The following is a 26636-nucleotide window of genomic DNA, read 5'->3' on the forward strand; positions in this document are numbered from 1 at the left end:
GGGCAGCACCAGAGAGGGGCATGTTAAATGTTTATTTCCCTGGTCTCCATCCTTGTCCTCCTATGCTGTTGTAAGAGACTGAAGATGCTGATAACACAACATAACTAAACCAAACATAACATAGCTCAGCTCTGCTCTGGGGGACTCATGAAATTGGCCCTTAGCCTCCCCCTCAGTCTTAACCTTGTGATTGTTTTTGTTATTCCCTATATAGTGCACTATAGGGAATAGGGAGCCATTTCGGACGCGGCCTCAGTATGTTCAGGGCTGTGTTCAGCCTGGGTATTGGTGGTGGTGGTGTTCAGGGCTGTGTTCAGCCTGGGTATTGGTGGTGGTGGTGTTCAGGGCTGTGTTCAGCCTGGGTATTGGTGGTGGTGGTGTTCAGGGCTGTGTTCAGCCTGGGTATTGGTGGGGGTGGTGTTCAGGGCTGTGTTCAGCCTGGGTATTGGTGGTGGTGGTGGTGTTCAGAGCTGTGTTCAGCCTGGGTATTGGTGGTGGTGGTGTTCAGGGCTGTGTTCAGCCTGGGTATTGGTGGTGGTGGTGTTCAGAGCTGTGTTCAGCCTGGGTATTGGTGGTGGTGGTGTTCAGGGCTGTGTTCAGCCTGGGTATTGGTGGTGGTGGTGTTCAGGGCTGTGTTCAGCCTGGGTATTGGGGGTGGTGGTGTTCAGGGCTGTGTTCAGCCTGGGTATTGGGGGTGGTGGTGTTCAGGGCTGTGTTCAGCCTGGGTATTGGTGGTGGTGGTGTTCAGGGCTGTGTTCAGCCTGGGTATTGGGGGTGGTGTTCAGGGCTGTGTTCAGCCTGGGTATTGGGGGTGGTGTTCAGGGCTGTGTTCAGCCTGGGTATTGGTGGTGGTGGTGTTCAGGGCTGTGTTCAACCTGGGTATTGGTGGTGGTGGTGTTCAGGGCTGTGTTCAGCCTGGGTATTGGTGGTGGTGGTGTTCAGGGCTGTGTTCAGCCTGGGTATTGGTGGTGGTGGTGTTCAGAGCTGTGTTCAGCCTGGGTATTGGTGGTGGTGTTCAGAGCTGTGTTCAGCCTGGGTATTGGGGTGGTGGTGTTCAGAGCTGTGTTCAGCCTGGGTATTAGTGGTGGTGGTGTTCAGAGCTGTGTTCAGCCTGGGTATTGGGGGTGGTGGTGTTCAGGGCTATGTTCAGCCTGGGTATTGGTGGTGGTGGTGTTCAGAGCTGTGTTCAGCCTGGGTATTGGTGGTGGTGGTGTTCAGGGCTGTGTTCAGCCTGGGTATTGGGGGTGGTGGTGTTCAGGGCTGTGTTCAGCCTGGGTATTGGTGGTGGTGGTGTTCAGGGCTGTGTTCAGCCTGGGTATTGGGGGTGGTGTTCAGGGCTGTGTTCAGCCTGGGTATTGGGGGTGGTGTTCAGGGCTGTGTTCAGCCTGGGTATTGGGGGTGGTGTTCAGGGCTGTGTTCAGCCTGGGTATTGGGGGTGGTGTTCAGGGCTGTGTTCAGCCTGGGTATTGGTGGTGGTGGTGTTCAGGGCTGTGTTTAGCCTGGGTATTGGTGGTGGTGGTGTTCAGGGCTGTGTTCAGCCTGGGTATTGGTGGTGGTGGTGTTCAGGGCTGTGTTCAGCCTGGGTATTGGTGGTGGTGGTGTTCAGGGCTGTGTTCAGCCTGGGTATTGGTGGTGGTGGTGTTCAGAGCTGTGTTCAACCTGGGTATTGGGGGTGGTGTTCAGGGCTGTGTTCAGCCTGGGTATTGGTGGTGGTGGTGTTCAGGGCTGTGTTCAGCCTGGGTATTGGTGGTGGTGGTGTTCAGGGCTGTGTTCAGCATGGGTACTGGTGGTGGTGGTGTTCAGAGCTGTGTTCAACCTGGGTATTGGGGGTGGTGTTCAGGGCTGTTCAGCCTGGGTATTGGGGGTGGTGTTCAGAGCTGTGTTCATCCTGGGTATTGGTGGTGGTGGTGTTCAGAGCTGTGTTCAACCTGGGTATTGGGGGTGGTGTTCAGGGCTGTGTTCAGCCTGGGTATTGGTGGTGGTGTTCAGAGCTGTGTTCAGCCTGGGTATTGGTGGTGGTGGTGTTCAGAGCTGTGTTCAGCCTGGGTATTGGTGGTGGTGGTGTTCAGAGCTGTGTTCAACCTGGGTATTGGTGGTGGTGGTGTTCAGGGCTGTGTTCAACCTGGGTATTGGTGGTGGTGGTGTTCAGAGCTGTGTTCAACCTGGCTATTGGTGGTGGTGGTGTTCAGGGCTGTGTTCAACATGGGTATTGGTGGTGGTGGTGTTCAGAGCTGTGTTCAGCCTGGGTATTGGTGGTGGTGGTGTTCAGAGCTGTGTTCAGCCTGGGTATTGGTGGTGGTGTTCAGGGCTGTGTTCCGCCTGGGTATTGGTGGTGGTGGTGTTCAGAGCTGTGTTCAGCCTGGGTATTGGTGGTGGTGTTCAGGGCTGTGTTCAGCCTGGGTATTGGTGGTGGTGGTGTTCAGGGCTGTGTTCAGCCTGGGTATTGGTGGTGGTGGTGTTCAGGGCTGTGTTCAGCCTGGGTATTGGTGGTGGTGTTCAGGGCTGTGTTCCACCTGTGTATTGGTGGTGGTTGTGTTCAGAGCTGTGTTCAGCCTGGGTATTGGTGGTGGTGTTCAGGGCTGTGTTCCGCCTGGGTATTGGTGGTGGTTGTGTTCAGTGCTGTGTTCAGCCTGGGTATTGGTGGTGGTGTTCAGGGCTGTGTTCCACCTGGGTATTGGTGGTGGTGGTGTTCAGAGCTGTGTTCAGCCTGGGTATTGGTGGTGGTGGTGTTCAGAGCTGTGTTCAACCTGGGTATTGGTGGTGGTGGTGTTCAGGGCTGTGTTCAGCCTGAGTATTGGTGGTGGTGGTGTTCAGGGCTGTGTTCCGCCTGGATATTGGTGGTGGTGGTGTTCAGAGCTGTGTTCAGCCTGGGTATTGGTGGTGGTGGTGTTCAGAGCTGTGTTCAACCTGGGTATTGGTGGTGGTGGTGGTGGTTCAGCCTGGGTATTGGGGTGGTGGTGTTCAGAGCTGTGTTCAGCCTGGGTATTAGTGGTGGTGGTGTTCAGAGCTGTGTTCAGCCTGGGTATTGGGGGTGGTGGTGTTCAGGGCTATGTTCAGCCTGGGTATTGGTGGTGGTGGTGTTCAGAGCTGTGTTCAGCCTGGGTATTGGGGGTGGTGGTGTTCAGGGCTGTGTTCAGCCTGGGTATTGGGGGTGGTGGTGTTCAGGGCTGTGTTCAGCCTGGGTATTGGTGGTGGTGGTGTTCAGGGCTGTGTTCAGCCTGGGTATTGGGGGTGGTGTTCAGGGCTGTGTTCAGCCTGGGTATTGGGGGTGGTGTTCAGGGCTGTGTTCAGCCTGGGTATTGGGGGTGGTGTTCAGGGCTGTGTTCAGCCTGGGTATTGGGGGTGGTGTTCAGGGCTGTGTTCAGCCTGGGTATTGGTGGTGGTGGTGTTCAGGGCTGTGTTTAGCCTGGGTATTGGTGGTGGTGGTGTTCAGGGCTGTGTTCAGCCTGGGTATTGGTGGTGGTGGTGTTCAGGGCTGTGTTCAGCCTGGGTATTGGTGGTGGTGGTGTTCAGGGCTGTGTTCAGCCTGGGTATTGGTGGTGGTGGTGTTCAGAGCTGTGTTCAACCTGGGTATTGGGGGTGGTGTTCAGGGCTGTGTTCAGCCTGGGTATTGGTGGTGGTGGTGTTCAGGGCTGTGTTCAGCCTGGGTATTGGTGGTGGTGGTGTTCAGGGCTGTGTTCAGCATGGGTACTGGTGGTGGTGGTGTTCAGAGCTGTGTTCAACCTGGGTATTAGGGGTGGTGTTCAGGGCTGTTCAGCCTGGGTATTGGGGGTGGTGTTCAGAGCTGTGTTCATCCTGGGTATTGGTGGTGGTGGTGTTCAGAGCTGTGTTCAACCTGGGTATTGGGGGTGGTGTTCAGGGCTGTGTTCAGCCTGGGTATTGGTGGTGGTGTTCAGAGCTGTGTTCAGCCTGGGTATTGGTGGTGGTGGTGTTCAGAGCTGTGTTCAGCCTGGGTATTGGTGGTGGTGGTGTTCAGAGCTGTGTTCAACCTGGGTATTGGTGGTGGTGGTGTTCAGGGCTGTGTTCAACCTGGGTATTGGTGGTGGTGGTGTTCAGAGCTGTGTTCAACCTGGCTATTGGTGGTGGTGGTGTTCAGGGCTGTGTTCAACATGGGTATTGGTGGTGGTGGTGTTCAGAGCTGTGTTCAGCCTGGGTATTGGTGGTGGTGGTGTTCAGAGCTGTGTTCAGCCTGGGTATTGGTGGTGGTGTTCAGGGCTGTGTTCCGCCTGGGTATTGGTGGTGGTGGTGTTCAGAGCTGTGTTCAGCCTGGGTATTGGTGGTGGTGTTCAGGGCTGTGTTCCGCCTGGGTATTGGTGGTGGTTGTGTTCAGAGCTGTGTTCAGCCTGGGTATTGGTGGTGGTGTTCAGGGCTGTGTTCCACCTGTGTATTGGTGGTGGTTGTGTTCAGAGCTGTGTTCAGCCTGGGTATTGGTGGTGGTGTTCAGGGCTGTGTTCCGCCTGGGTATTGGTGGTGGTTGTGTTCAGTGCTGTGTTCAGCCTGGGTATTGGTGGTGGTGTTCAGGGCTGTGTTCCACCTGGGTATTGGTGGTGGTGGTGTTCAGAGCTGTGTTCAGCCTGGGTATTGGTGGTGGTGGTGTTCAGAGCTGTGTTCAACCTGGGTATTGGTGGTGGTGGTGTTCAGGGCTGTGTTCAGCCTGAGTATTGGTGGTGGTGGTGTTCAGGGCTGTGTTCCGCCTGGGTATTGGTGGTGGTGGTGTTCAGAGCTGTGTTCAGCCTGGGTATTGGTGGTGGTGGTGTTCAGGGCTGTGTTCAGCCTGGGTATTGGTGGTGGTGGTGTTCAGAGCTGTGTTCAGCCTGGGTATTGGTGGTGGTGGTGTTCAGAGCTGTGTTCAACCTGGGTATTGGTGGTGGTGGTGTTCAGAGCTGTGTTCAGCCTGGGTATTGGTGGTGGTGGTGTTCAGAGCTGTGTTCAGCCTGGGTGGTGGTGGTGGTGGTGTTCAGGGCTGTGTTCAGCCTGGGTATTGGTGGTGGTGGTGTTCAGAGCTGTGTTCAGCCTGGGTATTGGTGGTGGTGGTGTTCAGAGCTGTGTTCAACCTGGGTATTGGTGGTGGTGGTGTTCAGAGCTGTGTTCAGCCTGGGTATTGGTGGTGGTGGTGTTCAGAGCTGTGTTCAGCCTGGGTGGTGGTGGTGGTGGTGTTCAGAGCTGTGTTCAGCCTGGGTATTGGTGGTGGTGGTGTTCAGAGCTGTGTTCAGCCTGGGTATTGGTGGTGGTGGTGTTCAGAGCTGTGTTCAGCCTGGGTATTGGTGGTGGTGGTGTTCAGAGCTGTGTTCAACCTGGGTATTGGTGGTGGTGGTGTTCAGGGCTGTGTTCAGCCTGAGTATTGGTGGTGGTGGTGTTCAGGGCTGTGTTCCGCCTGGGTATTGGTGGTGGTGGTGTTCAGAGCTGTGTTCAGCCTGGGTATTGGTGGTGGTGGTGTTCAGGGCTGTGTTCAGCCTGGGTATTGGTGGTGGTGGTGTTCAGAGCTGTGTTCAGCCTGGGTATTGGTGGTGGTGGTGTTCAGAGCTGTGTTCAACCTGGGTATTGGTGGTGGTGGTGTTCAGAGCTGTGTTCAGCCTGGGTATTGGTGGTGGTGGTGTTCAGAGCTGTGTTCAGCCTGGGTGGTGGTGGTGGTGGTGTTCAGGGCTGTGTTCAGCCTGGGTATTGGTGGTGGTGGTGTTCAGAGCTGTGTTCAGCCTGGGTATTGGTGGTGGTGGTGTTCAGAGCTGTGTTCAACCTGGGTATTGGTGGTGGTGGTGTTCAGAGCTGTGTTCAGCCTGGGTATTGGTGGTGGTGGTGTTCAGAGCTGTGTTCAGCCTGGGTGGTGGTGGTGGTGGTGTTCAGAGCTGTGTTCAGCCTGGGTATTGGTGGTGGTGGTGTTCAGAGCTGTGTTCAGCCTGGGTATTGGTGGTGGTGGTGTTCAGAGCTGTGTTCAGCCTGGGTATTGGTGGTGGTGGTGTTCAGAGCTGTGTTCAGCCTGGGTGGTGGTGGTGTTCAGAGCTGTGTTCAGCCTGGGTATTGGTGGTGGTGGTGTTCAGAGCTGTGTTCAGCCTGGGTATTGGTGGTGGTGGTGTTCAGAGCTGTGTTCAGCCTGGGTATTGGTGGTGGTGGTGTTCAGGGCTGTGTTCAGCCTGGGTATTGGTGGTGGTGTTCAGGGCTGTGTTCAGCCTGGGTATTGGTGGTGGTGTTCAGGGCTGTGTTCAGCCTGGGTATTGGTGGTGGTGTTCAGGGCTGTGTTCAGCCTGGGTATTGGTGGTGGTGGTGTTCAGGGCTGTGTTCAGCCTGGGTATTGGTGGTGGTGGTGTTCAGGGCTGTGTTCAGCCTGGGTATTGGTGGTGGTGTTCAGGGCTGTGTTTAGCCTGGGTATTGGTGGTGGTGTTCAGGACTGTGTACATCCTGGGTATTGGTGGTGTTCAGGACTGTGTACATCCTGGGTATTGGTGGTGGTGGTGTTCAGGGCTGTGTACATCCTGGGTATTGGTGGTGGTGTTCAGGGCTGTGTACATCCTGGGTATTGGTGGTGGTGTTCAGGACTGTGTACATCCTGGGTATTGGTGGTGGTGTTCAGGACTGTGTACATCCTGGGTATTGGTGGTGGTGTTCAGGACTGTGTACATCCTGGGTATTGGTGGTGGTGTTCAGGACTGTGTACATCCTGGGTATTGGTGGTGGTGTTCAGGACTGTGTACATCCTGGGTATTGGTGGTGGTGTTCAGGGCTGTGTACATCCTGGGTATTGGTGGTGGTGGTGTTCAGGGCTGTGTACATCCTGGGTATTGGTGGTGGTGTTCAGGGCTGTGTACATCCTGGGTATTGGTGGTGGTGTTCAGGACTGTGTACATCCTGGGTATTGGTGGTGGTGGTGTTCAGGACTGTGTACATCCTGGGTATTGGTGGTGGTGGTGTTCAGGACTGTGTACATCCTGGGTATTGGTGGTGGTGTTCAGGGCTGTGTTCAGCATGGGTATTGGTGGTGTTGAGGGCTGTGTACATCCTGGGTATTGGTGGTGGTGTTCAGGACTGTGTACATCCTGGGTATTGGTGGTGGTGGTGTTCAGGACTGTGTTCAGCCTGGGTATTGGTGGTGGTGTTCAGGACTGTGTTCAGCCTGGGTATTGGTGGTGGTGTTCAGGACTGTGTTCAGCCTGGGTATTGGTGGTGGTGTTCAGGGCTGTGTACATCCTGGTTATTGGTGGTGGTGTTCAGGGCTGTGTTCAACCTGGGTATTGGTGGTGGTGTTCAGGGCTGTGTTCAGCGTGGATATTGGTGGTGGTGTTCAGGGCTGTGTACAACCTGGGTATTGGTGGTGGTGTTCAGGGCTGTGTTCAGCCTGGATATTGGTGGTGGTGCTCAGTCACTATACTGTCTGGGGCCTGCTAATTTGGCCCTATAGAATGATGGTGGGGCAGGAGGAGAAGGGGTGGAGGCCTCTTTGAGAAACTTTAAGAGGCAGATGGCCACGACTGACCCACGTTTCCCACACTCCCCCCTTTTCTTCCCTCCATCCCCTCATCCGTCCTCCATCTTCACAGCAACACATCCTAGAGGGAGAGAGGGATGGAGGGGTCTTTCATTTTAGCTTCTCTACAGGGACTTAATTTGAGTCTTTCTCATTAAAATTGCATTTTTGACATACTCTGTCGAGTTAAAGGTAGATTTTTGGATTTCTGAGACTTTCAGTGGACTGCCTCAGTTTGGAGTGTGTGGCCTCAGAGTGAGGGAGTTAGAGTGAACAGAGTGAGGGGGTTAGAGTGAACAGAGTGAGGGGGTTAGAGTGAACAGAGTGAGGGGGTTAGAGTGAACAGAGTGAGGGAGTTAGAGTGAACAGAGTGAGGGGGTTAGAGTGAACAGAGTGAGGGGGTTAGAGTGAACAGAGTGAGGGGGTTAGAGTGAACAGAGTGAGGGGGTTAGAGTGAACAGAGTGAGGGGGTTAGAGTGAACAGAGTGAGGGGGTTAGAGTGAACAGAGTGAGGGGGTTAGAGTAAACAGAGTGAGGGGGTTAGAGTAAACAGAGTGAGGGGGTTAGAGTGAACAGAGTGAGGGGGTTAGAGTGAACAGAGTGAGGGGGTTAGAGTGAACAGAGTGAGGGGGTTAGAGTGAACAGAGTGAGGGGGTTAGAGTGAACAGAGTGAGGGGGTTAGAGTGAACAGAGTGAGGGGGTTAGAGTGAACAGAGTGAGGGGGTTAGAGTGAACAGAGTGAGGGGGTTAGAGTGAACAGAGTGAGGGGGTTAGAGTGAACAGAGTGAGGGGGTTAGAGTGAACAGAGTGAGGGGGTTAGAGTGAACAGAGTGAGGGAGTTAGAGTGAACAGAGTGAGGGAGTTAGAGTGAACAGGGTGAGGGAGTTAGAGTGAACAGGGTGAGGGAGTTAGAGTGAACAGAGTGAGGGGGTTAGAGTGAACAGAGTGAGGGGGTTAGAGTGAACAGAGTGAGGGGGTTAGAGTGAACAGAGTGAGGGGGTTAGAGTGAACAGAGTGAGGGGGTTAGAGTGAACAGAGTGAGGGGGTTAGAGTGAACAGAATGAGGGGGTTAGAGTGAACAGAGTGAGGGAGTGAGACTGAATAAATGTGCAAGTCTTTGTGAGACCCTTTTGTATAATGCAAGCTCCCAATGTGTGTGTGTTTGTGCGAGTGTGTGCGCGCTGTGGTATCAGTTTACAGTAAGACCCTGGCTCTTACATTCCTAAGACATGTCTGGACATGCCTGCTCTCAGCAGCCCTCAGCGCTATACACACAAGGCAAGACTAATGATCAGACCAGCACCTACAGTTAAATCATACAAGCACACACTCTCATTCTATACTTAACAAAAATATAAACGGTACATGTAAAGTGTAGAAAAAAGGAGGAAGGGAAGCGGTGCTAAGATACTGTACACAATAGTAGGTTTTGGTAGACAGAAGGTATTAAGGTACACAATAGTAGGTTTTGGTAGACAGAGGGTATTAAGGTACACAATAGTAGGTTTTGGAAGACAGAGGGTATTAAGGTACACAATAGTAGGTTTTGGTAGACAGAGGGTATTAAGGTACACAATAGTAGGTTTTGGTAGACAGAGGGTATTAAGGTACACAATAGTAGGTTTTGGTAGACAGAGGGTATTAAGGTACACAATAGTAGGTTTTGGTAGACAGAGGTGCTCTTTGGTAAAAGGGACAAATTGATCATCAAAAAAAAAGGAGGACCAAGGCACTCTTTATATAATGAAATAAAATGCCTTTATTTGTATGGCATGTTCTGCTACATGGCCTTCATAAGGGGGTACTCCCTGACGAAGGCCATGCAGCCGAAACGTGTTGCCGAAACGCGTCAGCATTTTTCATCTTTGTTTCCACTGAACATGCCATACGAATAAAGGCATTTTAATTAGCTACATGTAAAGTGTTGGTCCCATGTGTCATGATCTGAAATGAAAGATCCCCAACATTTTCCTTACATACAAAAAGCAAATTTCTCTGAAATGTTGGGCACAAATTTGTTTACATCCCTGTTAGTGAGACTTTCTTCTTTGCCAAGATAATCCATCCACCTGACAGGTGTGTCATATCAAGAAGTTGATTAAACAGCATGATCATTACACAGCTGCACCTTGTACTGGGGACAATAAAAGGCCACTCTAAAATGTGCAGTTTTACAATGCCACAGATGTATCAATGCTGACTGCAGGAATGTCCACCAGAGCTGTTGCCGGAGGATTTAATGTTAATTTCTCTACAATAAGCCGCCTCCAATGTCATTTTTGAGAATTTGGGAGTACGTCCAACCGGACTCACAACCGCAGACCACGTGTAACTACGCCAGCCCAGGTCCTCCACATCCAGCTTCTTCACCTGCAGGATCGTCTGAGACCAGCCACCCGGACAGCTGATGAAACTCTGTCTCTGTGTTTCTGTCTGTAATAAAGCCCTTTTGTGGGGAAAAACTAATTCTGATTGGCTGGGCCTGGCTCCCCATTTGTGGGACCTGGCTCCCAAGTGGGTGGACCTATGCCCACCCATGGCTGCGCCCCTGCCCCCCAAAAATCCATAGATTAGGCCCTAATTAATTTATTTCAATTGATTGATTTCCTTATATGATCTGTAACTCAGTAAAATATTTTAAATTGTTGCATGTTGCGTTTATATTTTTTGTTCAGTATATCTTTGTCTTCCTCTGATTTCCATCTTGTTCTTAATTTCATTGTTGGTTATGTTATTCCTTCTTTCTATCCCCCCTTTTCTGTTCCCACATAGCCAGAGAACAGCTGAGGGGAGTGTGTTGGTCTGAGTACATAGTCCATGTGACAAACAAATGAGCTGTAGTGCTGTGTGCCTGCACCGCATTTGTCAGTATGTTTAGGGCGTGTGCGCCTGTCTGTGTAGTCCATACCCTCCCTATGAACGCCTCGTCATATTTCATTCAGCGCGTGGGTGTGGATATGAGTGAATTCCATGCACATGTGTATACTCTGTGCGCATATGTGTGTGTGCAGTGAGCCTGTGTGTGTGTTTTCGTTACCCCTGGCTTCTATAGATCATCTGAGACGTGGAGTCTCTGTTCCTCACTACTCTGAATGTGGAGACTGTTGTTCTACAAAGGGCCAGCCGCCCCCCAGACACCCAGGGCCATTGTGGCCCGCCACCCCTCTCTATCAGGCCAAGGATGGCCCCATTGTAACTCCTCATCCCCAGAATGGAACCCTGTATTTTTTCCCGGGAAAACCCACGCCCTCTTACACCCTCTCCCCAGCATGGCTAGTCCATCTTAAAGGGCACTGCGTCTCCTGGGAACCCCCCTCACCCCCATTCACCATCTCACACTGGGTCAAATTAAACTGCACTGATCCCTATTGTCTGGGTGTGTGTCCCACTGGGAATCAGACTGCAAGCCCACAAGGGGGGGGGGGGGCTGTGTTTGTGTATATGGGGGAAGAGAGGAGTGCCCATGTGCAATAACACAACACCTCAACGGGCCAATAGTGAGAGACTCAATAACACAATGAGGTCTTATGTGAACAATAAGAAGAGGCTTTCAGGCATTGACTGGGGCAATGGTAAAAACTACAACAGACCTCAGCAACATGGTTGTCGTGTTGTCGTTTTATAGATTGTTATTGACACTTGGAATTGTAGAGGAAAACATTCCAATCCGGCAGATCGAACAGGCAGTGTTTTTTGTCGCATAGTTTACATTCAGAGTAACCTGGAATTCCTTTGATAGAATTCAGTGCCAGGGAGTGTTCTAATTGCAGGATGTGTGGAGACCTGTGGGCAGGATTGAGGGAGTGCTTTGAGATGCCATTTCTTTGGTGCCAATGTGAGTTAGGCTAAAGGACAGCTGGGGTGGAAGGTAGGACGCAGATATCTCTGCAGAGGTGTGGCTAACATCATTACTGGGGAATGTCAATGTCATCACAGATAGCTGTGTCAGCAGCATTGAAATGGGACTGAGAGAGAGAGAAAAGGGAGAGAAAAAAGTGACAGCAGGTAGCGAGAATAGAGGAGTTTGATAGAAGGCTAGAGAAAGGCAGGGGGAGGGAGAGAAGAGGAAATAAGAGAAAGGATGAAGGAAGGATGATAAATGAAGGAGGGGATGACAGAGAGATGATGGAGAGATGTAATATGAGGATGCAGGGAAAGGAGAGAGAGGGTAAAAGAGAAAATGGCATAATGAGTAATAATGAGAGAGGAGGGGTTGAGCAGATTAGAGACAGTGATATGAACCCCTGCCTCTACATTCCGGGCAGCATGACCTAGTTTTTCACACCTGCCTGGCTCTAACACACTCACATCCACACACACCAGATCACAACGGTATAGAAAGGGTAGAATTAGCATCACAGCACGAGATAGAAAGAGCGAGGGAGAGAAAGGCAAAAGAAGAGTAGTTCATATCTTGGGCTATTTCCCACTAATGTGAGAGATTGCATGTTATATTACATTGACGCTAGAGAAAAGGTGAAGACAGATTAATATAAAAGAAGCATCAGAGATAGCGAGAGGACAGTAAATCTAGGTCTGTGAGCTCAGAAGTACATTTGAAGTCGGAAGTTTACATACACCTTAGCCAAATACATTTAAACTCCGTTTTTCACAATTCCTGACATTTAATCCTAGTAAACATTCCCTGTCTTAGGTCAGTTAGGATCACCACTTTATTTTAAGAATATGAAATGACAGAATAATAGTAGAGAGAATGATTTATTTCAGCTTTTATTTCTTTCATCACATTCCCAGTGGGTCAGAAGTTCACAATACACTCAATTAGTATTTGGCAGCATTGCCTTTAAATTGTTTAACTTGGGTCAAACGTTTCGGGTAGCCTTCCACAAGCTTGCCACAATAAGTTGGGTGAATTTTGGCCCATTCCTCCTGTCCGAGCTACTATAAGTGAGTCAGGTTTGTAGGCCTCCTTGCTCGCACATGCTTTTTCAGTTCTGCCCACAAATTTTCTATGGGATTGTGGTCAGGGCTTTGTGATGGCCACTCCAATACCTTGACTTTGTTGTCCTTAAGCCATTTTGCCACAACTTTGGAAGTATGCTTGGGGTCATTGTCCATTTGGAAGACCCATTTGCTACCAAGCTTTAACTTCCTGACTGATGTATTGAGATGTTGCTTCAATATATCCACATAATTGTTTTCCCTCATGATGCCATCTATTTTGTGAAGTGCACTAGTCCATCCTGCAGCAAAGCACCCCCACAACATGATGCTGCCACCCCTGTGATTTATTGTTGGGATGGTGTATTTCGGCTTGCAAGCCTCCCCCTTTATCCTCCAAACATAATGATGGTCATAATGACCAAACAGTTCTATTTTTGTTTCATCAGACCAGAGGACATTTCTACAATAAGTATGATCTTTGTCCCCATGTGCAGTTGCAAACCGTAGTCTGGCTTTTTTATGGCGGTTTTGGAGCAGTGGCTTCTTCCTTGCTGAGCGGTCTTTCAGGTTATGTCGATATAGGACTCGTTTTACTGTGGCTATAGATACTTTTGTACCGGTTTCCTCCAGCATCTTCACAAGGTCCTTTGCTGTTGTTCTGGGATTGATTTGCACTTTTCGCACCAAAGTACATTCATCTCTAGGAGACAGAATGCGTCTCCTTCCTGAGCGGTATGACGGCTGCGTGGTCCCATGGTGTTTATACATGCGTACTATTGTTTGTACAGATGAACGTGGTACCTTCAGGCATTTGGAAATTGCTCCCAAGGATGAACCAGACTTGTGGAGGTCTACAATTGTTTTTCTGAGGTCTTGGCTGATTTCTTTTGATTTTCCTATGATGTCAAGCAAAGAGGCACTGAGTTTTAAGATAGGCCTTGAAATACATCCACAGGTACACCTCCAATTGACTCAAATGATGTAAATCAGAAGCTTCTAAAGCCATGACATCATTTTCTGGAATTTTCCAAGCTGTTTAAAGGCACAGTCAACTTAGTATATGTAAACTTCTGACCCATTGGAATTGTGATACAGTGAATTATAAGTGAAATAATCTGTCTGTAAACAATTGTTGGAAAAATTACTTGTGTCATGCACAAAGTAGATGTCCTAACCGACTTGCCAAAACTATAGTTTGTTAACAAGAAATTCATGGAGTGGTTGAAAAACGTGTTTTAATGACTCCAACCTAAGTGTATGTAAACTTACGACTTCAACTGTATCTCTTCCAGTCTTGCACCTCTCCATCCCTTGCACCTCTCTCGTTTTCTCCCTCTCCCTTCTTCTTCTCTCTCTCCCTTAGCCCACTCCTTAGGTGATGCAGGAGGGACATTTCCTCCTTTGTGCGTGATCTATTATTAATTAACTCACTCCGTGCTCAGACTCCTCATATTGTCATGCAGACAGACAAACTGAGGCACACGGTAGAGCTTCATTCAGAATGAATGTTAATCACAACCATAGAGTTTTTAGTCCTCATCAGCATAGACCACATGAAAACCGGGAACACATTCAAATGGGCTGTATGTTAGGCTAATAAACTCTGCATATATTACCATACTGTGTTTGGATATTAGCAGCACAAAGTGAGTCATGTGTAGCTGGGCCTTGAGATGAACAGTGTACCGTTTGGTGAAGGGGGGGGGGGGGGCTGTGAATAGTAAATACATCTCTACATTCTCTATTGTCTCAGTGAGGTCTTGTGGGGGTGAAAGGAGTTCCTGTTGTTCTTACAGGATGACGACAGTTTAGTTGCTTGGGGAGATGGAGAGATAGTCTGGTGAAATGACAGTGCCGTAGACTTCAAGGTTCTGGTAGACACCTTAAGGGCTCTATCTGGTGGTGAAGACAGGCACTGGGGACGTAGGTCAAAGGTCAAGGCGAATATAGGTCAATACGTGTTTCTTGCATTGGTATTCAGAGGGCTCAAAGGGCAGTGAAATCTTTCAGAAATGGCCACAGACAATATGAATAGTCTGAATTGACTATATGACTATATGTCTGTATGGTTCACTACCCATGGTAGTGAACCATACAGACAAAGTCCCTGCAACACTGTGCCTTTGGCTGTTTACAGTGCAGGTTGCTACTGCCACCTACTGGATGGCCAATGAAAATGTCACAATTGTCATCTCTGGTGTTCAAGTTCAAAGACTGGAATATCACTTACTTTGGAGACAAATGCCTGATTCTAATGTGATCTCTCTCTCTCTCTATCCCTCTCCCTCTCTCCCCCTATCACTCTCTATCTCTCCTCCCATCCCATCCCTCTCTCTCTCTCTCTCTCTCTCTCTCTCTCTCTCTCTCTCTCTCTCTCTCTCTCTCTCCATATCCCTCTGTCTCCCATCTCGCTCTCTCTCTCTCTCTCCCTATCCCTCTCTCTCTCCCTATCTCTCTCTCTCTCTTCCCTGTTTCCCTCTGTCCCCTGTGTCCTCCTCTCTCTCTCTCTCTCTCTCTCTCTCTCTCTCTCTCTCTCTCTCTCTCTCTCTCTCTCTCTCTCTCGCAGTGCATGCTGGGAGTTTTTCGGAGTTTGAGTGTTTGGTGTGGATGGTTAATGCAATATTTGTTTTAGCGGTATCCACAGTTTTTTCAAAGTTAGGGTGGAAGAGGACAGAGTAAGTTTCCTGGGGTTTGGAAGGTGTGGTGTGCGCAAATTTGGTTGGTAGGCTAATTGCTAGTGGAATATTTGTAAGGGGTGTGTTGGTGCCAATTTCACCTCTCTACCCCTTCGACAAGAGTGGTAGTTGCAAATTTGCCTCAGTTTATTACGGATGATCAAATCAGGAAAGAGCAGAGTCAGTTTGGTAAGTTTGCTAGCGGTTTTCGTGTCGGCAGGTTTTCAGGCAGATGCCGTTAAGCACGTTGTTTCGTTCCGGAGGCAAGTGTTTATGTTTCTGAATAACAACGAGCAACAGCTAAATGTGCATTTTAAAGTGAGGCATGGGGAGGGGCTCTATGCAGGGTTTGCCAGCACAGATAGTCTATGGTGTTTTGAGTGTAGGGATTTGGGGCATAAGAGCTTTGCGTGCCCACATAAAGGCCATAGACAAGGTGAGGGTACAAGAGCCAGTGGGGGAAATCGAAGTCAACGTGCAGGGGTTAATGAGATGCAGACAGCAGAGGCTGGGCCTAGTCATGCCAGGGATGGTGGTGTAGATTAGGCTGGGCGTAGTCATGCAAGAGATGGTGGTGTAGATGAGGCTGGGCCTAGTCAGGCTAGAGATGGTGGGGTAGTTGAGGCTGGGTCTAGCCATGCTATGGATGGTGGGATAGCTGAGGCTGGGTCTAGTCAGGCTAGAGATGGTGGGGTAGCTGAGGCTGGGTCTAGTCAGGCTAGAGATGGTGGGGTAGCTGAGGCTGGGTCTAGCCATGCTATGGATGGTGGGATAGCTGAGGCTGGGTCTAGCCATGCTATGGATGGTGGGATAGCTGAGGCTGGGTCTAGTCAGGCTAGAGATGGTGGGGTAGCTGAGGCTGGGTCTAGTCAGGCTAGAGATGGTGGGGTAGCTGAGGCTGGGTCTAGTCAGGCTAGAGATGGTGGGGTAGCTGAGGCTGGGTCTAGCCATGCTATGGATGGTGGGATAGCTGAGGCTGGGTCTAGTCAGGCTAGAGATGGTGGGGTAGCTGAGGCTGGGTCTAGTCAGGCTAGAGATGGTGGGGTAGCTGAGGCTGGGTCTAGTCAGGCTAGAGATGGTGGGGTAGCTGAGGCTGGGTCTAGTCAGGCTAGAGATGGTGGGGTAGCTGAGGCTGTGTCTAGTCAGGCTAGAGATGCTGGGGTAGCTGAGGCTGGGTCTAGTCAGGCTAGAGATGGTGGGGTAGCTGAGGCTGTGTCTAGTCATGCTAGAGATGGTGGGGTAGCGGAGGCTGGGCCTAGTCATGCTATGGAGGGTGGTGTAGATGAGGCTGGGTCTAGTCAGGTTATGCTAATGGATGAGGAGAGTATAGTGGGGAAGTGTAAGAGACTAGGGGGGAGGAGGAGGGTGTCAAGCGGAAAAGGAAAAAGGGTGTGGTCAAAGGTACCATGAAAACTTTGCCTGGTGCTGGGGGAGATGCCCTGACCAGAGAGGAAGGGCAGGTGGTCGGGATGGGAGATAGAGATGAGGAAAGTGAGTGTGAGGAAGAGGATGAGGAGTTATTTTTTTCAGACTCCTCTTCAATTGGCCCGGAGCTGACAGCCAGTCAACCAGAGGGGTCTAAGTACACGTTGAGAGAACTGACAAGGTTCCTGAATGAGACTAAGGGGAAAAAAGTTAATCTTGAGGCTTTTTTTCTCGATCCTAGAAAGTTTGTAAGATCAGTACAACATGCTATGAGAAATGAGGGGCATGGTGTCCTCTCACCCAAGAAACGGTTTAGGTTGAGGAAGTGGGTCACAACAGTGCGTAAAGGGTTACCTTCAGACACTGTTTAAATGTTTAATTTCTTTCTGACACTGGGGCTTTTTGAGCTTTGCTATTGGTCTATTTCTCTGCTGGCTTTTCTCCCACTTCTTATGGAGACTCTTCGGGTAGGCTCGCTCAATATAAATGGCGCCAGAGATGCGGGAAAGAGGAGTGTGTTGGGTGAATATGTAAAACTAAAAAAAGTACAGGTGTTGTTTCTGCAGGAGACGCATAGTGATGTGGTGAATGAAGTTGATTGGGGGCTCTGGTGGAAAGGGGCAAGTGTGTTGAGCCATGGGACAAATCTTAGTGCAGGGGTGGCAGTCCTTTTTGCACCGGGTCTGTCTGTAAAAATTTGCTCCTCAAAGGAGGTGTGTAGGGGAAGGTTGCTTGTTGTTTAAGCAGAAATTAACAACATGGGTTTTTTCTTTATAAATGTGTATGCGCCTAACACAGGGAGAGAAAGAGGGGTTCTATTTGGGAGTCTTAGACAGGAACTCTCACAAGTAGCACCTGAGGAGACGCTGGTGATCGGAGGTGACTGGAACTGTACAATGGATTTTACAAAAGACAGAAATGGGGAAGAGCCTCATTCAGTGTCAGTGGGAGTGTTAAGAGACATCATTAAGCAGTTTGACCTAGTGGATGTTTGGAGAACTAAACATCCAAACACAAGACAGTATACATGGGTGAATGTTTTTGGGTCTAGGGTGAGTGCAGCTCGACTTGATCGTTTTTACATGTCCAGGTATCAGAGCAATAGGCTGCTGGGCGCTACCATTCTCCCAGTGGGGTTTTCGGATCACCACATAACCATGGCTCGGCTGTCTATTTCACCAAGGCCCCGGCTGGCATCCTATTGGAAGTTCAATGTAAAGCTCTTACAAGATGCCACTTTTTGCTCAGGTTTCCAGACTTTTTGGGAAAGGTGGGGGCAGCGAAGAGAGGAGTATGAGTCTCTGAGTCAATGGTGGGATGTGGGGAAAGTGCAAATTCGGCTTTTCTGTAAACAGTACACAGCTCTCTCATCCTCAGAGGCTAGGAGAGTATTGGAGGAACTAGAGCGGTGTATTAGTGAGATGTAGGTAGAGATGGTGGGGCAAGGCAATGTAGGCCTCCAGGCTAATTTAGCCGAATTACGTAGGGACCTGGGCAGTTTTTTCCAGGTTAAAGCAAAGGGAGCACTTGTAAGAGCTAGGTTCTCCATGCTCAAGGAGATGGATGCACCCAGCTCCTTCTTCTTTGGTTTGGAAAGACAGAGCGGTGAAGCCAAGGGTATGCATTGTCTACGGCTGTCTGATGGGCGGGTGACCTCTGTGGTGGGGGAGATGCACTAGCAGACTGTGGAGTTTTATACTGAGTTGTATAGGGCAGAAGTGTGTGATCCTATGTGTGCTCAGGTCTTGTTCGCAGGACTCCCTAAGCTCTCTCTGGCACAGAGGGATGAAATGGACATTCCTCTGTTGTCCCATGAACTGGCAGAGGCCGTAACCCAGATGGACTCCCAGTGGAGTTTTATTTAAAAAAATTGGGGAATAATTGAACATGACTTCTTTTGCGTGTTGCGTGAATGCGCCGGGGTAGGAGAGTTGCCGATGAGCTGCCGTCGGGCGGCTCTGACTCTCCTGCCCAAAAAAGGGGACTTGTGTGAACTTAAGAACTGGAGGCCTGTGGCATTACTCTGTGCGGACTACAAGATATTTGCCAAGGTCCTCTCTAACAGATTGAAGTCCCATTTGGACTCGATAGTACATAAGACCCAAACATATTGTGTACCGGGACGCTCCATCGTGGACAACTTGTTCTTAATCAGGGACATGTTGGACTTGTCGAGAGGTTCAAATGTGAACTTTGGACTGGTCTCTTTAGATCAAGAGAAGGCTTTTGATAGAGTGGACCATGAGTATCTGTTTAATGTGATGTTTGGGTTTGGGAAGGGTTTTGTGACCTGTGTGAAGCTGTTGTATGCTGGGGCGTCATGTATGGTTAAGGTGGGAGGGGGGCTCAGTAGGCCAGTCTGGGTGAGACGGGGCATTAGACAAGGATGCCCTCTATCTGGGCAGCTATACACACTAGCCATTGAGCCTTTTCTAGGACTGCTACGCAGGAGACTGCAGGGACTGTGCTGGACAGGCATGGATGTGGTGACAGGAATAGCAGTGTCAGCATATGCAGATGATGTTTCTGTGATGGTCAGGGATGGTCAGGATATGAAGGCACTAGAGACTAGTCTGAAGGTGTACAAGGGAGCTTCTTCAGCTAAGGTGAACTGGGGCAAGAGCAAAGCTCTATTATGTGGGGCTCTCCTCTGCTTCCAGGGGGTTTGCAGTGGGGTTGTGAAGGGCTTAAAGTGTTGGGGGTGTACCTGGGCTCGGAGAGGTGGGTCAGGAAGAACTGAGAGGGGCTGTCACAGGCAGTGGTGTCAAGACTGGCCAGGTGGAGGTTGCTCCTGTCCCAAGTGTCATATAGAGGGAGGGTGCTGATAATCAACAACCTGGTGGCATCTTCCCTGTGGCATAAACTGGCTGTCCTCAAACCCCCCCCCCCCCCGGTCTGCTTGCAGACCTGCAACCCAAGCTGGTGGACTTTTTCTGGTTGGTCCATCACTGGCTAAACCAGCCATCACTGGCTGGTTTTCAAAGGCTGGGTGACCTGAGACTGCTGGGAGAGGAGGGGTGGAACACCCCGGAAGTCTTGGCACAACAAACAGGAATAACGTCTCTTAGGCTGCTAGAGAGATTCCTGGAGGAGGTCCAGGAGGCACTGTCTGAGCCGGTAAAGGGGGTGTTTGAGCGGCCAAAGGGGGAGGGGCCACCAATGTTTTCGTCACTGCAGGTGACGGCAGAGACTGGAGACTGGCAAGGGGGTCTGGAGGACTTGTTAGATTTTAACATTCCGTGCCTGGGGGAGTTTGGGGGGGTGGGAGGTAAAGCCCTCTACAACCTCTGCGTTAAGGTTAGGAACATTAGGAGCCTTACAGGAGTGAAGGCACATCAGTGGCAGGGGGTATGTGGGGTGAAGAGTATGGTGGGTTTTAGATGGAGGGGGCTCTACAAACCCCCAGTACCAAAGAGGTCAGGGGACCTCCAGTGGAGGGTTCTTCATGCAGCCCTGGCCACTAACAGCTGGTTGGCACAGGTTGAACCGGGAGTCGGGCAGGGGTGTCCTTTCTGTGTAATGAAAGAAACTGTGATTCATGTGTTTTCTGTGTGCACCAGGTTAATGCCATTAATGTCTCTGTTGGAATGTCTCTGTGACAGGTTGGGGGTGGTTTTATTGTTGGGATGTTTATAATGGGATACAGGTATTCGATTAAGGAGAAGGCCAAATGTGTTTTGTTGAATTGTCTGTTTGCTCAGGCGAAGTTTGCTATTTGGCTAACAAGGAGGAACAGGGTCAAAGGTGGGGGGATAACAGACCCTTTACTATTGTTTAATGGGATGGTTTCTGCACGCATTAGGGTTGAGTTTGAGTCCTACAGAATGATAAAAAGTGTGGAGATGTTTCAGGAGATATGGTGTGTTGGGGGGCTGTATAGCTGGGGAAGATGTATTGGATATACGGTTGTAGAAGTGGTAAGGTTTTTTGGTTATTGTGATGTTGTGATGTTGGTTTGTATCATGTGGTAGATGGAAAGGTGAGTATGGTACATGTATGCAGTACAGGATATATTTTGGTGTTTTATTTTTAATGGGTGGTGAGTTTTTTTAAATGAAATGAGAAAGTTTCAGTAAAGAAAGACAAAAAGTCAAGTCTCTCTCTCTCTCTCTCTCTCTCTCTCTCTCTCTCTCTCTCTGTCTCTCTCTCTCTTCCCCTATCCATCTCTCCCTCCATCTGTCTCTCTCCTTATCTCTGTATCTCTCTCTCTCTCCTTCTCTCCTGTAGCTGTGATGAGTATGTGACTCAGCTGGATGAGATGCAGAGACAGCTGTCTGCGGCGGAGGATGAGAAGAAGACCCTGAACTCCCTGCTCCGTATGGCGATCCAGCAGAAGCTGGCCCTGACCCAGCGCCTAGAGGACCTGGAGTTTGACACCGAGCAGACCCGCCGCGGAGGCAAACCAAAAGCCAAAACCACTAACGGCAGAACCACTAACGGGCAGACCAACGCCGTCAACAACCCCCGCATAAGTCACGGCCTCACCTGTGCCGGGATCGGCCGCCCCAACGAGCCCAACGCCATGCCCAACTGCATCCGTGGAGGCCCTGTGGTCTTCTGCAGCGAGAAGTACAAGATCTACTGCGACTGAAGCGGCTGCGTTGTCAGCACGGGACTGCTGTGTACAGAGGGGAGGAGCCCGAGGCTCTCCCCTGCATTAATGTTAAAGAGCCCCACTATGCTCGCTTAGCTCCCTGCCTGCCCAGCCTGTAGCCTCATAGGGCCTGGTGTGTGTCTAACCTACAGTACATAAGTATGCCCATGGCCACGTATGGCCGCTCACGTCTGCTAGTGTAAACGCTTAGGGGAATGCAGATGTGTATGTACAGTACAGTGTGCACTAGAAGTTTGGGACTGTTTTAGACATAATGTATGGCATGTGGATAGGGTCTCAACCGGCCGCCGGTGGCCTTCTGTGGATATTATGGGGTGCTGTACTTATGATGATGTAAAAGGTAGCAGCATTTGTGCTTAGTGTGTTCTGAACCCCCTGAGTGTGTTGCCTGGTAACTTTAATGCACTTAGGGGGTGGGGACTTGGGAAGAGGGTGTCACTTTAAGGGGTCATGTGACTGAAGTTGACATCCTCTCCTTGTGTTGCTCGCCTGTTGGTGTTGGTGCTCCTTCGATAAAGCCCCCCATTCTCCTCTCTCTCCTGGCCCCCCAGGACTGAGCCAGCCCAGCAACCCGCTGACCAATCAGGTCGCTCTTTAATGTTTACATAAACAAATGAAACAAAACAATATGCAAACTCCCCCTGCTGTTGCTTAGGGGAGTCAAGTGTGATTTGCTGGGTTTTCTAACTGAATTTCAAAACTCTCAAAGCGGGTTGGCTGATGATTAGTGATGTCGGAGGTGGGTGATAAAGGAGCACCTAAGACCACAGGTGTTTAATTTCAGGATTCATTCAGGCCAATCGCATGGCATTGCAGCTGAGAATGCTACTGAGCTTTTAACTGTTTTTCTATGTAAAAAGGTGTGTGGCACAGCACAAGCTATGTACTACAGGGCTCTACATTTTAACCAGAGCACTTATTTAACGTCTGCTGAAAGAAACGGAGGGCTATTCCATGTGACCCAGTATATGTCATATTGGTGTTCTTTCAGAGCCATATTACTAGAGAACGAAAGCAAGACGAAACGATCTCTACACCTAAATTAAGTGCACTTCAGAATAGGTGCCTCAGGTTCTAACTTCTATTAGAAAAGGATATAATAACTGTGAACAGATACAATATAGTTTTGATTGATGGTGATTTTTGTAACATCAGTAAAGATCCTAAAAGAGCACAAAAATCAATGGCACTCAGATCCGGATGATAATTCTGCAAACAAAACCGACAACCCTCGGCAAAGTGCCTGTCGACCCAAACACTTGATATCAACTATATCTATCTATGGATGTAAAGCCCTGTCTTTGTGTCTGTCAGCCTAATGCTCATCTCTCCCTCTATCTTCTTTCCCTCTCTTTTTGGAGGCCCTTTTAAGCTCTCAAATGAACTATGTGTGGTTATGTGGCTGAAAACCCTGTCCTCCTCCTCATGTCTCTAACCTGTGTCTCGTCGCTTGGTTGTCATGACAACCCCTCTCTCTCTCTTTTAGATTGTCAGCAGCTTGCTCGCCCTGAAACGCCACTCTCCCTTTATGTGGGGGAAAAACGGAATATTATCAGGTAACGTCCTCACGCGTATGCGTGTTCTGAACCCTGCGTGTGTGCGCGTGTGTACGTGTGTGTGTGTGCGTGTGTGTGCGCGTGTGCGTGCGTGCGTGCGTGCGTGCGTGATATGTGAGTGATCTCAACTCCGGCACTGTGTAGGTATGTTGTTTTCTGAAAATATTGCAAATGGAGGGTAGTTCATTTCTGAGATGCTGTTTGTATGCAAGAGGACAAACCAATATACTGTCTTCATTATCCCCAAAAAAGCTTTAAACCTTGCAAGCTTGTGCCAGGCAGATTAAAAAATAAATAAATAAATGAATGTGGGGCTTGTGTTAGATAAATCCATGTTGTACATAACCACACATTGTTAGCTTTATGATGCTAAAAGCAGAGTTGATGCCAGGAAATCCTTGAAGATTAATCAAATTATGCTTTTTCTACCAGTAACATATAAAAAACTATATATTCTTAATGATATGATTGTAATCAGGTTAGAATCTTCTAGGATCCTCCTAGGCCCCCTCTCTCTGGAATAGAGAGGGAGAGCTTTCGTTCCTCCGAACGAGGGACATCCCCAACCCTGCTTGAGTTGAGTATGTGCTGTGCTGCCCTACGAGGCCTTTAGACACACAACACAGTATGGAGACTGTGTTCACATCAGACAAACACCTCCACTGAGTGAAAATCACTCTTCGGTTATTGTTCCACTTAAGTGACAGCGATAGATTCACTCTTTGTTTATATCAGTTTGCGCTGAGTGTAGAGACTAGGAGAGGACAGAGGAGTAATACTAGTGTTTAAACGATGCTGGTCATGAATTTGATACTGTGTTTGGAGACATGGGTTCCAGGGTTATTTGAGGGAGATGCTCTAAACCCTTGGTGATTCAAAAAAATGATTCCTGTTTTTATATGAGGTTTTTGTTTAACTACTTTGTCTCTAACTGTGGAATCTTACCAGTGGACATTGATTCAAATTAGTTGACCCTCTATCCCTCTTCCCTTGTTTCAGCTCTTTGGATTCACTGAACAATAGATAGATTTAATAATCCAGGATGTGATTGTGGCTAGAGAGACCCCCCCCCAGTTCTCTTGGTCTAGTTTGAAATCAATGTCCGTTTATCTGATGTCATCAATAGAATTCCACCAGAATTAAGCTCCTCCTACCTCTGTCTGCAGGCTCTGCCCACATCAACGTTGAGTTCTCTCACACGCTCTTAATTAGATTTTTGATTGGTTGAGAGCCTGCATGCAACAAATTTAAAAAACATGCCCGTTCTCATTAACCTGCATGCCATTTGGGAAAAGCCCTCCTATGACTGACCTGGTTCTGGGGTATGGTTTAAACTCTGGGGGGGTCTATGTTTTGGAGGTGTCAAAGGTCATAGTACTTGTGAGGTCATCGGCTTCTTGCACTTGCTTGTCTTTCTCAGGCAGAGTGCTTTTACATCAGCTCCTCGAGAACATATTGACATGATGTTGATATGACAGAGTCTGCCTCAAGACAACTAACCCAGTTTGCACCTACCTGTAGTTAGTAGCTACTATAACTAACTGGGGCTTCGGCATTCATCTTTTTACTCTTTCTTATTTCGTGTTTTTGATTGGAATGGCATCATTACTGACCAAGTTAATGTCTAAATTGACCAATAAGGCACATTTTTATGATTTCTATGTTTCTTCATTTAGTAGTAATTTAATTCTGCCCGGATGAGGATCCTCCAACTCAGGATCCTCTAACACTGCCGACGTCACATTCAGTGTTCCTGAAAACAGCTAGCCCTAGAGGCCAAAATGGTAAAACCCGACCAAACAAAATCTCTCATATGAATATGAAATATTCCTCCAAGTTGCCCTTTAACTCACTATATAGCATGATCTATATGTCCTCTATGGCCTCTGTAACCTATATGACCTCTAACCTCTATGTCCTATGTGTGGGAATGAAAGGGTATTTCACATTTCCTAGTGCTGCTGCCGGAAGACGATGCTCACAAGTACAGTGAACTCTGCCCTCCTAGTAAAATGATGATCAGAGTTTGTGATTGTTTGAGTTATCCCTCCCATGAGAAGCCAGGGGAGTCGGGGTTTTCCTCAATGTAAATCAACAAACAGTTATGTCTGGTTTGATCTTTTTATTTTTTTATATATATTTTTTCTTTAACCTGTGCACTTTTATTATAGGATTATAACTTTATATTATTAACCTAGGAAAGGTTTAGTGCTATGGTTTGTGAGTTATTTAGTCAAGTATACACATATATGAATAGGAATATATTTCCTCCTATATGTTGTCTCTTTGTATCATCCATAGAGACCATTTACTCTCCTAGAGCCACACCGCAAACCAGAGTCCTACTGTTAAGATTCTGAGAATTTATCCAACTGAATAAGCATCCTTTTATTGTTATGTCTCATCATATTATTATTATTATTATGCTGTTGGTTTGATTTTATGTTTGTTCTGCTGCCATGTTCTAAACAAAATCCAGGGTGAGCAAATTCTGGGGTTTTCATGTATTTATTATTCCTAGGAATAGTTCAAAGATAACGCGGAGAAACTTGACGACACTCTGATTCCACAAATGGTAAGAAGTTCTTGGGGGAAGAAATGGAGTGACAAAATTATTTAGGTTTTTCCAGCTTCTTACCAGGGTGTTACACTGATAAGGGATCACTGGCTCACAGAATTCTCTGCAAGTGCAACGATTAAATTCCAAATTGGAATTGTTTCATTCTCTCTTTATTTATCGTGCCAAATCTTGGTACATCATTTAGGTTTGAAAAGAATCAAGAATCAGAAAGAAAGACAAGTCGTACATCAGTGAGAAAGGTATAGTTTGGGTCCGGGGCTTTCTGTCCTAGCGCTGCCCAGGATTTGTTTTGGGTCTGTTTTGTTCTTCGTTCTGACCAGTCGTGCCTTTCATTGTTTCAAGGGAGAATCGTAGTCTAGTATTTTTTGTTCGTTTTTTAGGTGAGGAGGTTTGGGTTTAAAACTACTTTGTAAGCACCAATAAATGCAAAGATGAGCCCTTTTTGCAGGGGTGAGATGATAGTTTTCAAATTAGCTCAATTCAATTGATATTGTGTTGAATTCTGCAGGTCAGTGATCCTAACAGAAAATTCAGGGGTATTGAGAATTTTTATTTTTATCAAACTGGGAACCAAAATAAATCCCTTTGGCCTCCTATTGAACAAAATGTTCCAAACACCACTACTGTGTTTTGGGTAGGTCAGTGTTCTATTGGAAACATCTAGGTGATCTCGAACTTTGTTTGGTTAAGGTAATGTGCTATCAATAGTATTGTTGGCAAATGTGCAGGGAGCGCATTTTGTCTTTTGTTTGTCCATTTTGAGTTTTTAATCTTATTTTTTATTCTTGAAACTTGTTTTTATACATCTTATTAAAGTGTTGTGATTTCAGGAAACAGAAAACAGATTTTGCATCAACAAGCTTGAATTGTGCCATTATTGCCAATGCTTGTTTGTTGAGGCGTAAAAAGTTATCAATACGGTTGGGAAGCAAAAACAAAAGAAGAAAATAAAGTGCAATTTTTATGCTGTTTTACAAGGAAAATAAAAGTTTTCTGTTTACTGGATGCAATAGCACTGTGATAATACACTAGCTGTGTAACTTTATATTGTCATATTGTGTTTCAGTATTGATCCATATTGAGTTTGATACCTTTATATGAAATAACGACTTCATCTGTATGTTGGTATGTATTTGAATTGTTATGCAGTACGGTATTCTTCTCAATAATGTGCATTATGATTAGTGGCATATTCATTACAATTTAATGTCATATGCATGTTCATCAGTCATGGGAACCTTTACACAGAATCGAAAACAAACCTATAACTTTGAAGATGTTGAAAAAATTATGAAATAACTGAGTTTAGTCTAATGTAATACTGCTGAACTAATCCTATGAAGTGTTGTTTTCCTATAGAGAAGTGGTATGTCTGTGTAAAGGTAGTCATACTGGCTAAAATCAATAAATGTGACTAAAAAGA

General features: G+C 48.1%; 1 protein-coding gene across 1 annotated transcript in view; it reads left to right on the plus strand.

Annotated features, from left to right (window-relative positions):
• LOC139542819 (protein bicaudal D homolog 2-like) overlaps nt 1–26636 on the plus strand; it is a 114531-nt gene extending 87895 nt beyond the window's left edge. The window contains exon 10 of the mRNA XM_071348677.1: nt 20689–26636. Within this exon, the coding sequence (XP_071204778.1) occupies nt 20689–21052 (364 nt within the window). The 3' untranslated portion in view covers nt 21053–26636. The remainder of the gene's footprint in view (nt 1–20688) is intronic.

Source organism: Salvelinus alpinus, chromosome 17, assembly GCF_045679555.1.
Source record: "Salvelinus alpinus chromosome 17, SLU_Salpinus.1, whole genome shotgun sequence".
Taxonomy (NCBI): domain Eukaryota; kingdom Metazoa; phylum Chordata; class Actinopteri; order Salmoniformes; family Salmonidae; genus Salvelinus; species Salvelinus alpinus.